The 12904-nt window shown below is 34.6% G+C and overlaps 1 protein-coding gene across 4 annotated transcripts in view; it reads left to right on the top strand.

The window, feature by feature from the left end:
- Positions 1-12281, top strand: part of USP15 (ubiquitin specific peptidase 15) — a 57884-nt gene extending 45603 nt beyond the window's left edge. For all 4 annotated transcript variants that reach the window (XM_041411354.1, XM_041411353.1, XM_041411355.1 and 1 more), the window contains 14 exons: positions 1296-1469; positions 1814-1972; positions 2656-2880; positions 4200-4283; positions 4376-4470; positions 4648-4836; positions 5633-5748; positions 5878-6153; positions 6461-6531; positions 6891-7006; positions 8865-9014; positions 9397-9500; positions 10011-10099; positions 10399-12281. In XM_041411354.1, coding sequence (XP_041267288.1) covers positions 1296-1469; positions 1814-1972; positions 2656-2880; positions 4200-4283; positions 4376-4470; positions 4648-4836; positions 5633-5748; positions 5878-6153; positions 6461-6531; positions 6891-7006; positions 8865-9014; positions 9397-9500; positions 10011-10099; positions 10399-10584 — 2034 coding nt within the window. In that variant the 3' untranslated portion in view covers positions 10585-12281. The remainder of the gene's footprint in view (positions 1-1295; positions 1470-1813; positions 1973-2655; positions 2881-4199; positions 4284-4375; positions 4471-4647; positions 4837-5632; positions 5749-5877; positions 6154-6460; positions 6532-6890; positions 7007-8864; positions 9015-9396; positions 9501-10010; positions 10100-10398) is intronic.
- The last annotated feature ends 623 nt before the right edge of the window (positions 12282-12904 follow it).

Raw genomic sequence — 12904 nt, 5'->3', positions numbered from 1 at the left:
CTGGAAGTAAAAGCTCTTTGCCATATAGCACGAGAAAAATGAGATTTCTTCAACCCTGAGTGTCCAAAAGTGTCTGTAATACCAGGAATTTTTTTTTGCAGTGTTGACAGATCCTGAAAGCTTTAGGTGAGGAGGAAGAGAAAGGAAGGAGTTTGATATAGGCATGAAACTCAACTCCCTACAGCATGTGACTGGTTTTGCTTTGTAATATTGCACAGGTATGATAGGCAGACATAGGAATAACTTTTTTTGCCCTGCTCAATAAAGTTGCAATTCTTCCAGTCTAATTATTGTATCTTATGCAATAGCATAAGTGGAGCTCTTCCCCTTGTTTACAGAGAGGCAGACGAGACAGGTGAAGTACTTGACCTTTCCTCAAATTTTTTAATAAAGGAAAGAATGCAGAAAAGATTGCAATAATTAATGACCAAACTCTTAAAAATATATGCGAAGGCATGGCATGGGAATTATTCCTGAGTGATGGAAATGTTTATCTTTAAAGGATTATGAAGAGAAGCACACAAAAATTTAAAATGACATTACAAATCATATTGCAGTGATTATGTCCTGCTGTCTCCAAATGGTGAGAGAAGAGACAAACTGGTACAGTTTATCAGTAAATCTAAAACAAGGTCCTTGCTTTCCTTGGACTAATTTCAGCTCTAAATGGCATCACAAGATTTAAATGAACGTAGCAAGGGCTATAGCACTGTGATTCAAAGTCTAGTCCCTCTAAGCATAGATTGCTGTCTCCAACAGCATCCATAAGCTGATATTAAAAAAGAGGAAAAAGGCCAAGCATCCTCACCTTCCCTCACCTGCCAAAATAAATCTTTTTCCAAATGTTGCTCTGAATATGTTACAATTTGAAGTAATAAGCCCTGTTGCCTCTCTCTTCCAAACATGTAAGCACTCTCCACTTTGTGGGTCTATTACAACTTCCAGCAGCAAGTTTCATAAAGCCATTTGTGTCTCAAGAAACACCTTGTTTTGTTTGTTTTAAATCTTGATACAAATTATGTTGTCATGCTGTGGTTGTTTGGACTACTGTGTTTTATAAATTTTGAGGTAAAGCTCTTGACAGATATTATCTGTGCGTAACTTGTAATGACAGCTGTACCCAGTCTTGGTTTAAAGCCATTATTTGTTTCTGGAAAAGATTGTTTAGGGCTTTTTCTCTTTTCCTTCCAGGCACTAGACATTACAATTCATGGCTGCTTTAACAAAATGAAAACGTTCTTTGTTTAGAACTGATTCAAATCACTGTTCTAAAAATTCTGTATTATTTTTTGCAGTGTCTGAGCAACACACCTCCTCTTACAGAGTACTTCCTCAATGATAAATACCAAGAAGAGCTGAATTTTGACAATCCTTTAGGAATGCGAGGTGAAATAGCAAAATCTTATGCTGAGCTTATCAAGCAAATGTGGTCAGGAAAATACAGCTATGTTACCCCGAGAGCATTTAAGGTCAGTAAGGAAATTACATTGAATGTACATGTCAGTTTTGGTTTTGTACTTTTATGTGTGTGAAACTTGGAGAAATATGCAAAAAAAAGAATTTGAAGTATTGTTTCTCAATATGCAGTTCATTCATTGAGCTGGTAAAACACTTGGATGTATATTTGAGTAGGTGTCACCTGTCCTTGTGCTTTGATCTTTGAGAATTAGTTTTGACTTCCTGTCTCCATTGAAAAGCTTGCCTTTTATAACTATAAATTTTACCTTTTCAATATGCTGCTATAGCGTCTCAGAAATATCTACTCTTTTTAACAGTTAAGGTATCAGGAGTGTTTTGCATTTATGTTTTTTAGACACAAGTGGGAAGATTTGCACCACAATTTTCTGGTTATCAGCAACAAGATTGTCAAGAGTTACTGGCTTTTCTCTTGGATGGTTTACATGAGGATTTGAATAGAATTAGGAAAAAGCCTTATATTCAATTAAAGGATGCAGATGGGAGACCAGACAAGGTAGGGGTTTTGGAGCTGATCATCTTCATTTTAGTCCAAGTTGTATGCTGTAAGATACTTCTACATGATTATGCACCAGAAGGTTGGGAAACTGATTATGTAGGGCTTTTTCTGGAAGACATTTCAGAAAATAGGACAAAACTTTAAAATTGACATCTTGACAAACTGTGTAAGTTTCTATTTATTTTTAAGATAATGAGGGGGGATGGGGGAATGGTAAGGCCTTTTTTAAGTCTTCATTAAGATCATCTTTCTTGTTCAATTCCATGCTGAGTTCAATTGAAAAAACAACTCCTGTTCTCTTGTTATTTTATTTTTATATGTACAGTATGCAGCATTCTGTCTCTCTCAAGTACTCTTACTTCAGGGAAACTCTTCTTTTGCTATGAGTATGAGTTAATTCAGATGGAATTCTTAGGTTTATCTGCTTTTTGTCTTCCCCCAAGCTACTTGAAAGTCATCCTCAGACTGTGTAATACCAGTGACAGGATCTCTGTCCTAGGAAAAGCATACATCTTTTAACCTGCAAACCTGATAGTAGTAACATTCCTTACGGGTTCATTGGAGTGACATTTCTGTGTTTAGATGGTTACTGAAAATGTTCTGTCAAGGATTTTTGCTACTAATTCTCACTATTCCTTTCCTTCTACTTTGTCATAACCCAGATCATGCTTTGTTTACAGGTGGTTGCTGAAGAAGCCTGGGAAAACCATTTAAAGAGAAATGATTCCATCATTGTAGATATATTTCATGGCCTTTTTAAATCTACCCTAGTTTGTCCTGAATGTGCTAAGATATCTGTAACCTTTGATCCCTTTTGTTACTTGACACTTCCATTACCCATGAAAAAAGAACGCACTTTGGAAGTTTATTTAGTTAGAATGGATCCTCTTGCAAAGCCTATGCAGGTAAGCAGCTTAATTTACATACAAACACTTTGATTCAGTGAGGTATTAGCAATGAACCCAAGTTCCTTTACACAGTGCAAATTTATAAGCAAATCCAACAAGCTTTATTTTTCTGGCATGTGTTCTGAAGTCTCACTTAGGAAAGTGAGGGAGACGATACATACCTGAGGAAGACTGTACATACCTTGTACAGTTTCAAGAAAGAATTGGTAATTTCTTTATGGTTGTGTTAATAGGGCTTCTTAATCTTTAAAATATGTGCTGACGTAATTTTTTGAGAGCCGCTGTGGTGAATTTTTGTGTTTATAAAAATATTTATACTTAATCCGTAAGACTTAATTTCTTGGTTTCTTAATCATAAAAGGCAAATATTTGTAATAAGTGGTGCAAAAAAAACCCATGTCTAAATATATTGGGTAGTCTCAAATGTGCTCTCCCCTCATAGTCAAAAAATTTCAGATGAGATTTCTTTGTGAAGAGTATCCCTTTTGCCATTTTTTAGGAAGGGGATAATAGTACATACCTTAGAATGTCGTGAAAAAATGTACGTAAGGTTATCATAACCAAGTCATTATTAAATGGTTCTAGCTGTACCTTATACAGTTAAGTGAGGATAGGTGAAAAAAAATAAAACACAGGCAGTTATGCAGGCATTCAGAAAGGCTCTGACACCTGAAATCAGTACCATAAGAAGGAAAGTGGGAGAAAAGAGTGTTCTCAAAGGCAATATGAGTTGAGGAATTTGAAGGTGAAGGGAGGCAAGAGTTTCATGTGGAGTTTTACTACAAACTTCACAAGCTCTACATGAGGGAAACCACAGAGAGGTTTTCTTTGACTTTAATCAAGTTCTCTCTCTGCATGTGAAATGAGAATCTGTTGCCTGCCATTGCTTTTTTCCTAGTAATACTTCATAAACAACTTGTGTTGTATTCCAGATTGAATATTCTTTCTGATATGAATATTCTTTCTGATAGCATGTATATATTTAAATGCTTAAATAAGAAGATACTGTTGAAATGCAAATCTTAAGTAATTTGTACTGTTAGTCTTCTTACTGAAAAAGTAAAACAACATTAAAACAACATTGTATAAACTAATAAATCGAATATTCAGTGTATGTGTATTTGTGAAGTTGTGCATATAACTACTACATTTTATGCAGCTTTTGGAATTTATGTTAGTTGATCTACATGTTTTACGCCTTAAGTTTCAAAAATATGAAAGAAGTATGTGAAGTTTGCTGGACATGTGTTATTTGGGCTTTTTCCCTCGTGTATATTTGTTCTCTTAAGACATTTATATTATCTTTTCCTTTTTAGTACAAAGTAGTTGTTCCCAAAATTGGAAATATATTGGATCTTTGCACAGCATTGTCAGCTTTGTCTGGTGTTGCTGCAGATAAGGTAGGAGTGATCTCTTAAATAAAGCACAACAAAAATAGCATTTTAATGTGTATTAACCTGATTTAACAATGTATACTCCATTTTCTTTTCAGATGATTGTTACTGATATATACAATCACAGGTTCCACAGGATATTTGGCATGGATGAAAATCTGAGTAGTATTATGGAACGTGATGACATTTATGTGTAAGTGTAGATAGTGTGCTTCATGTCTCTTTGCAATTTGTTTAGTTATTTGCAAAAGATTAAAACCTAGACACCAGATAAAGATCAAACTGGCAGGAAATATTTTTTTTTATTTTTCCCCTTTGTAGTCTTTTCCATGACCATTGTTCTTTGTATTTCTGATGGTTTTTCTTCTAGATTTGAAATTGCTATCAATAGAACAGAAGATACAGAACAAGTCATAATTCCTGTTTGTTTAAGGGAAAAGTGCAGGCACACTAGCTACAGCCATAGTGGTTCTTTACTATTTGGTCAACCTTTTCTCATAGCAGTGCCTAGAAACAATACTGAAGATAAACTGTATAACCTGCTGCTGCTACGAATGTGGTAAGTTCATTTTTAAAAGAAAAAATTGTTTGTTAAGAATAATGCTAATAGTTGGAGTCAGTAGGCATGTGCTTTCATGTGTATTTCTACCATACTGATTAGATTTGCGTACTTGTATTTGCTTTCTGTTGAATATTAAATATAAAGTTTAGCCACTAATGTGGATTTTAATTTGATTTTTTGTTAGCGTGACCTCATCCAAAAACTATATGAGAAGACAGTAGAGAGTCAGTCTGTATTACTAAATAATTCTCTTGTGTGCTTAGCTGTTTGTTAGGTCTTGGTGAAGTGGAAATGTTTTCCAGTTATTCTGCTATGGTTATACTTCCTGTATCTACTGTTCAAGTTTATGCACTAATTTTTGTTGTAAAAGTACATGGTAGACACTTTCTGAAACTAGACTAGAATTAGTGTCATTATATAGAAGAAATTAAAATCATATAACCTCCAATTTAAATTTATGCTTCTTTCTCTGTTGATGTAACTTTCTCTGTAATATGGTTAAAGAGCAGTTTAAAAACTCAATACTGGGCAAACAGAGAGTGAGACTAAGAATCAAGTTGTCTCAGACCAAACAGCTGCCAAAAATACACAGTCACATATGAGCAGGTTTTCCTGTGTGCTTGTAACACTAGACACGTTTGGCAATAAAACTGATAAACTGAGTAAATCAGAAAGGAGTGCAGAAATACAGTGCAGTAGCAAGGACTTGAGATAATTTAATTACTAGTTTGAACAATGAAAATTGTTTAACAATCCATTGCTTCTAACTGTTGCTTTCATTTGTTACATTTAGCCGCTATGTTAAAACATGTACTGAAAGTGAAGACACTGAAGGTTCCCTGCATTGCTGTAAGGACCATGGTATCAATGGTAATGGCCCAAATGGAATACATGAAGAAGGATCTCCAAGTAAGACTGGAATTTCTAAACTTTTTTAGTATTTGGTGTTGAATTAGAAATGGAAGTTAAGTCTCTAGTGTTTTTCAATTACTGTCATTCTGTCTCATTTCTTCCTCTTTATTCTTCCAATTGCTTAAGGTGAAATGGAGACAGATGAGCAAGATGATGAATCCAGCCAGGATCAGGAACTTCCCTCAGAGAATGAAAACAGCCAATCAGAAGATTCAGTTGGGGGTGACAATGACTCTGAAAATGGATTGTGTACTGAGGATACTTGCAAAGGTCAACCACTCATGGGACACAAGAAGCGATTGTTTACATTCCAGTTCAATAATTTAGGCAGTACTGACATAAACTACATCAAAGATGATACCAGGCATATTAGATTTGATGATAGGCAACCTAGGCTTGATGGTAAGTCACAGGGAGCAAGAGTGGGCAATATTGGTTCTGAGACTTTTTTCTGACTCTCATGTTTCATTTTCTTCGTGTGCTGTTCGGTATATTTGTTGTTTGTGTGTTTTCTTTGTGTGCTGTTTGGAATTTTTTTTTAAATAGTAAATTCTGTATAAATAACTGATTTTTTATTACAGTTGACGTTTTGAAATACAGAAATTTTATGTGCTTCAATTTTTTGTAATGAATTTGTTATACCAAAGTTAATACAATTTCATGTAAAGCAGGAAATAATATTAAGCGAAAACATTTTTTTAAATCTTAGAAAGATCTTTCCTTGCTTTGGATTGGGATCCTGAATTGAAGAAGAGATACTTTGATGATAGTGCAGCAGAGGTAAGCTGTTTATGTTGCTCCCTTTTCCAGCACAAATAAAAACTAAACGCAACTTAACTAGTGTGACAAACGAGATTGTAACTCTCCACAAGAAGAAACAACTATATCTTTTTTTCGTGTCCTTCTTAGTAAATAATGTTGTCGTAAATAAACTTCATATATACATCCAAGTAATTAGCAAGTCTGAGGCTTTTGAACTGGAAAGTAAATATGAAGCTGTGGAAACTTTTTACTTGAATGGTTTCTGATCAATTTTTCCATATATAGGAGCTTTGTAGTTACTGTTTATAGTAAGACGACATCACTAAAATGAGTTTTGTTTCATTTGTTCTCTTAACTCAAGAAATACTTCTCTTTAGGATTTTGAAAAACATGAAAGTGTGGAATATAAGCCTCCCAAAAAGCCTTTTGTGAAATTAAAAGACTGCATTGAGCTGTTCACAACAAAGGAAAAACTAGGTGCTGAAGACCCATGGTAAGCACAAAAAATTAAAATTATATACTGTGGTCTGTTCCTCAAAATTAATCAAAACCACACTTGAACATAGAGATCAGTAACTGATTTATTAATGGTATTTTGAATCTTGTTATTTCAAACATTGTTGAAAATTCTCAAAATGCTTTTTGTTTTGATCCATTACTTAACCAAAATTTTTACCATGTACAGAAGGTTATATTTGTAAGGAACACATTTAATGCATTCACAGTTAGGAGGAAGGATTTATACTTAAGGTGCTCTAGTCTATGAACTTTGATGGATAGTGAATGAATAATATTGTGACAAATTCAGTGTAGTTGTTTAAACAAATACTCCTTTCTGAGATGAGAGAGGTTGGTGCATACTCTACTTTCCTTATGCAAATACATAACCTGCCTTGCATTGATACATGAAATAGGGATGTGTGTAAACAGCAAGTTTATGGGATGGGGGATGTCTGTAGTCAATAGAAACCCTCAAATTCATGTTCTAGCCATTAGGTTTTTGGCAGAGACTTCTATTCATGGTTCTTCCAAATTATAATTTGCAATCATATCTGAATATTCGTAATTATAGTATGTTCCCATAAGATCCTTTTTTCTCAGGAGTTTTTTAGCAGATAATCTTTAATCAATGCCTTTAAGCTCAGAATTAAGTTTGAAAAGAGAATCTGCCAGTTTTTCTTCTGTGGATACCCAAAAGTTTTGGAGCTCTCCTAACATTGTCACCAGAGTTTCTCCTATATTTTTGCAGGGTAGGGAGCTAACTTACAAAATCTTTTTTTTTTTTTTTCTGGGTTTGCTAGGTTATAGAGTACTGGATAGACTGATTGAGATACCATATAACTCAAGTATGGTGTGAAGCACTTCCATTTTGGCAGCACATTTTAAGCAGAGTATTTTAACTACTAAATACAACTGCAGAAGTCAAGCAGCTGCTACTAGATGCATCTCACCGGAGGTCATTAATCACATTCCTCTTTATTTGTTAGGTCATCACAAGTCTAATGTACAAGAGTTCATCATCCCTAGTCCAGCACTGTTTGTATTCTGCGTATTCTAAGCCAACTGGGAAAACAGATTTTCAATTCCAGCCTGCCCTTACAGTTCTCCTAATTTTTTGTCATTGTCTGATGTTGCTGTTTGAAGACACTTGTGCAGCCTTTTCATTAGGGTTCATATCTTTTCTTTCCCCTCCCCACCTAGATTTTTACTTGCTAGATGCCAAGGTGTAGAATATGCATAGACTACTTCACAGAAGAGTTTCTGCCATTCTTGCTTACCTTCCTCCCTGAGCATTAGTTGCTGAAAGATTCAAGTATGCATTGCAGGGAACAGAAATTTCTAAGTCACAGCCTGGTCAATACTTGCCTGCTAAGAAGGGAAGTTTCTAGTAATTACTTTTTCCAGGTTCCAGGAATCACTGTAATCTGGTTTTAGATGGTAGATGGGATAGGGTGGTGGATGGATGAATTTGAAAATTGAAACTTGAAAGAATCACAATTGTTTGCTATTTTTGGCCTTTTTTTGATTGTTAGTTTCTTAATAGTTTCTCTCTTTTTCATAAAATACAAGAATGCTGTGGTTTAACTAAGGATACAGGGATCTGATCAGGGATGTAGGAGTTGAGAATCCAATATTGAGGGATGCTGCTTCTGTATTAATCATGTTGAGCTTCACTGGGATCACACTTGCACATTGTAAACTGGAAGGGATATCTATGGCAATAGTAACAGAACATGAAGAATGTTTTTTGCTCATTCAGTTCCTCCTATGAATGTGACTTTCTCTTTGGTAATGTGTTTTAACGCATATATGGACTACAGTTACTTAAAATTTATGATTTTTCCTTTTAGGTATTGTCCAAATTGTAAAGAACATCAGCAAGCTACTAAGAAGTTAGACTTGTGGTCACTGCCCCCCGTACTGGTAGTTCATCTGAAGCGCTTTTCCTACAGCAGATACATGAGGGACAAGTTGGATACATTGGTTGATTTTCCAATAAAGTAAGAAATCCAAATATTTTGATGCTAGAAGTATAAAATCATGACTAGGGTATATGTTTAATACCGCAATTACATAAAATTGGTTTATTCTCAGCTTCCATGAGAGAATCCAGTAAACTAATGACAAAATGCTTCTGGGTTAAAAGTATAAACTTTGCAAAATAATTATAATGTAAAAATGTGGAAGATTGCTTGTTCCTGTTCTATTTCTCACAGAGTGAAAGAGAAGCACTGGCACAGTAGTCTGGTGTATTTTTCTAGGACATATGAAGTGAAGGGCTCTGAGACCACCAAACTGTGGTTTAAAAATGCTATTAACATGGCTGAATTTTGGTTAGGTTTTGTTGTTTGCTTTATTTTATTTTGTTTTGTTTTTTAACAGTGACTTGGACATGTCAGAGTTCCTTATTAATCCCAATGCAGGGCCTTGCCGCTACAACTTGATTGCTGTCTCCAACCACTATGGAGGAATGGGAGGAGGGCATTGTAAGTTGTTTCAAGTGTCTTTCTAGATGTTAGTTTTTCTTTGCGTGTTGATTTGATTGAGGTACTGATCACTTTGAATCAATGGTGCTTTTTAATGGTTGAGGGACAATTTTTTCCATTACCTTGAAATGCTTTCACAAGTATTTTAACACAAAAATCTGTATGCAATGAGTTTTCAAGGCTAATTGTAGGTTCTCTTATTCTTCTAGCTATGCATATTGTGAAAAGAGAAAACATAACACATTCATTGTGCTTCTCCTTGAAAGCAGAGAGAAAAAATGACTGAGGGATTGTATTTTGACTGTCCTTTTCAGTATACATTGTTTTTAGAAGGAAAATGTTAGGGATTAAACTCTCTTTGCTAAAAATAAAGTGTTAAAGATGTTTAGTAGTGATAGTGAGGTTTAGTTAGTTAAATATGAAGTGTTTGACAGTAACACACTGTAGTAACCAATTGTATTACATCTATGAAAATACAAAGTCCTGAGACATTTTACTTTTTTGTCCTAGATACTGCTTTTGCAAAAAATAAGGATGATGGAAAATGGTACTACTTTGATGACAGTAGTGTGTCCACTGCAAGTGAGGACCAGATAGTGGCAAGTATCTTTTATGTTTCCAAATTTGGGATTGTTGATGTTTTCATGTCAGGGCAGGAAAAATGAAGGGTAAACCTTGAAACTTGTGTTAAATTTGTAAGCAGTATTTTGTGTTCTTTCAAAGGACAGTAGAAACCAAAAATGCTCTGCTGCAACATGCAAAAATAACTGTAACAAACAGTCTGGATTTCTTTGTAATTTTACCGTGTATACTTGAAGCAAAGGAAAAGAGTGAGTAACCTGGATTGTAAATGTTTTCTGTGATATCTCATGAATGTAATGTACGCCCTCTTTTACAGTCCAAAGCAGCGTATGTGCTCTTCTACCAGAGACAGGACACAATCAGTGGAACTGGCTTTTTCCCACTTGACCGGGAAACTAAACAAGGTGCTTCAGCTGCCACAGGCATCCCACTAGAAAGTGATGAAGACAGCAATGAAAATGATAATGATATAGAAAATGAAAATTGTATGCACACTAACTGATGGGAAGAACTAGAAGCCATAAAAGAGACACTCTAACTGGGGATACGGATTGAAAGAGTGAAAATGCCCACCAAATTAAGTATAAAAATCTGAGATGGGGAGTTTCAGATAATAGAATGTAAATCTTTATTACATTTTAACATGTGCAGTACTTGAAGTGAAACAATAAAAACTTAAACAGAAATTGTCTCTAATGCATTTACAGTCTCATATTCACAAGATATATATAGGAAAATCACAAATAAACCCCTTTTAAGTTTTCTGCTGCTGTTCTGATGGATTATGTTTTCTTTTGTTTTGGATGTGAATTAATAACTAAAATATTAAATCTGTGGACTTCTTATATTTACTTTCCTAGTACTGCAAGAATACTACTGCCAAGTCTAGTTTCTGGATGAATATATACATGTTCCTTAGGCTGCCAACAGACTACAAGATGTTATAAATGCCTAAAGTAGTTTTCTTGAAACAAAAAGGTTTTTTTCCTCCCTGTTTTTCTTCTTTTTAAATTCGGTCACAATAGAAGAAATAGCTTGAAAAGGTGTTTTAACCTTTTGTGACATAGTGGAAGATCCAGAATATTACGTTTATCTTACTTCTGCTGTGGAACAGGTTCTGGATTTCATGCTGCGTTAACAAAAAGGGTTTTCAATTAAATGTAAGTATCCATTGTTGCTTGTTGGAATCTACTCTGCAGACATAATTCCTGTTATCTTGCTTCTAAGACATGCATAATTTTTTTATCTGATAACAGTCCAAAATTTAAATTGTGCTATAAGTTCTCTCTCCCCAGTTTTTGTAGTTTGACAGCTTGCAAACTACTCTGTATTAAGGTCAGAGTTAATAGTATTCTGTATCCATAGTAATGACTGTGTATCAGGCTTAGTTGAGAATTTTTTCAATATGACCTGCCTTTAAATTGTTAATTGACAAAATCAGTTTAAAGGTAGGCCTGTTAATTTTCTTTGTGTGTTCCGGATGGAATTCACCATAGCCTTACAGTGTATCTGAAAAGGTAACTCAGAATTGGAATTTGCATGTTCAAGTCAGAACCTGTACAGTATATAAGGCATACAAACTCCAAGTTGGATTTCAGTTAACTGTTTTCAGGGGTCCAGGATGCCAAAATAAGTGTGACAGTTTGAAATATTTTTTGATTTGCTGCTTTCCCTTTGATCTGGTTGGAAGAATGTATTGTTGATTTGCATACAATACTGCCTTTGAGAGGGGCTCTTAAATGTGGGGGCACATGTCACATATCTACTACCTGGAGAATTGCTTTGTGTCCCACTGTTGAAAATTTAAAAATGAAAAAAGCAAAAAGTATGATGTTCTTCACTTGAACTAATCAAATACAATAGGTTATAAATTGTGTATTGTAAATAAAAGTTCACTCTGTGAGTGCACATTTTGGTAAATTATTTATTTATGTTAGCATTAAAAAGTTTAAAAAATTGCATTTGACCAGGATATAAATGAGATATGTTGGACATGGCTTTGCTTTATACCTTGATATTAAACTGGTGTTTCATCCTGGTATTTTAAAGCTGCTTTGAGGTTTGTTTTTTTTTTAAATGTAAACTAACCTCCTGCATGACAGAGGTTAAAATTTTGTCTGCACTTGAGTTCACTTGGGTTTACATTTGAAATGCGCATGTTTATTTATACAGATTTCAATAAAGCTATTCAAGGCCTTATTTGGTGTTTCATTTTGTTACAAATTCTTTTCCCACGGTGTTTGTGTCATGGGTAGTCTTTGTCTGAGACTTACATTCTCAGTTACAAACTGGTTATGTAATGACCAACATAAAACAAGATTATAGTATTTCAAGTATGTTGAGGCAAACACCTCATGTGTGGAGACATGAGGCTTGACTCTGTGTTTCTCAGAAGGTTGATTTATCTTACATATTATACTAAAATACTACATTAAAACTATACTAAAAGAACAGAGAGAAAAGAATGATCAGACGGTTACAAAGAACAAGAATAGAATAGAAAGTATAACAAAATCTTGCGACTGCTCACAGCCTTGGAACAGGCGGCTGTGATTGGTCATCAATTGAAAACAATCCACATGGATCAATGGAAGATGCACCTGTTGCATTCCACAGCAGCAGAGAGTTATTGTTTACATTTCTTTCTTGAGGCTCCCAGCTCCTCAGGAGGGGAAAAATCCTAGGAAAGTATTTTTAATAAAATATCATAGCTACACAAGTAGATGGTATATATAAAAAAGTTTCCTCTTGTCTTTGGCCCTAAAACATTTATAAGACTGTAAAAACAATGTCAAAATGTTGTTTGTTTGTGAAAGTAATAC

Source organism: Onychostruthus taczanowskii, unplaced genomic scaffold (genome assembly GCF_017590055.1).
Source record: "Onychostruthus taczanowskii isolate IOZ18803 unplaced genomic scaffold, ASM1759005v1 scaffold35, whole genome shotgun sequence".
Taxonomy (NCBI): Eukaryota; Metazoa; Chordata; class Aves; order Passeriformes; family Passeridae; genus Onychostruthus; species Onychostruthus taczanowskii.
Note: the sequence above shows the minus strand (reverse complement) of the source record. Positions and strands in the feature narration are given on the sequence as shown.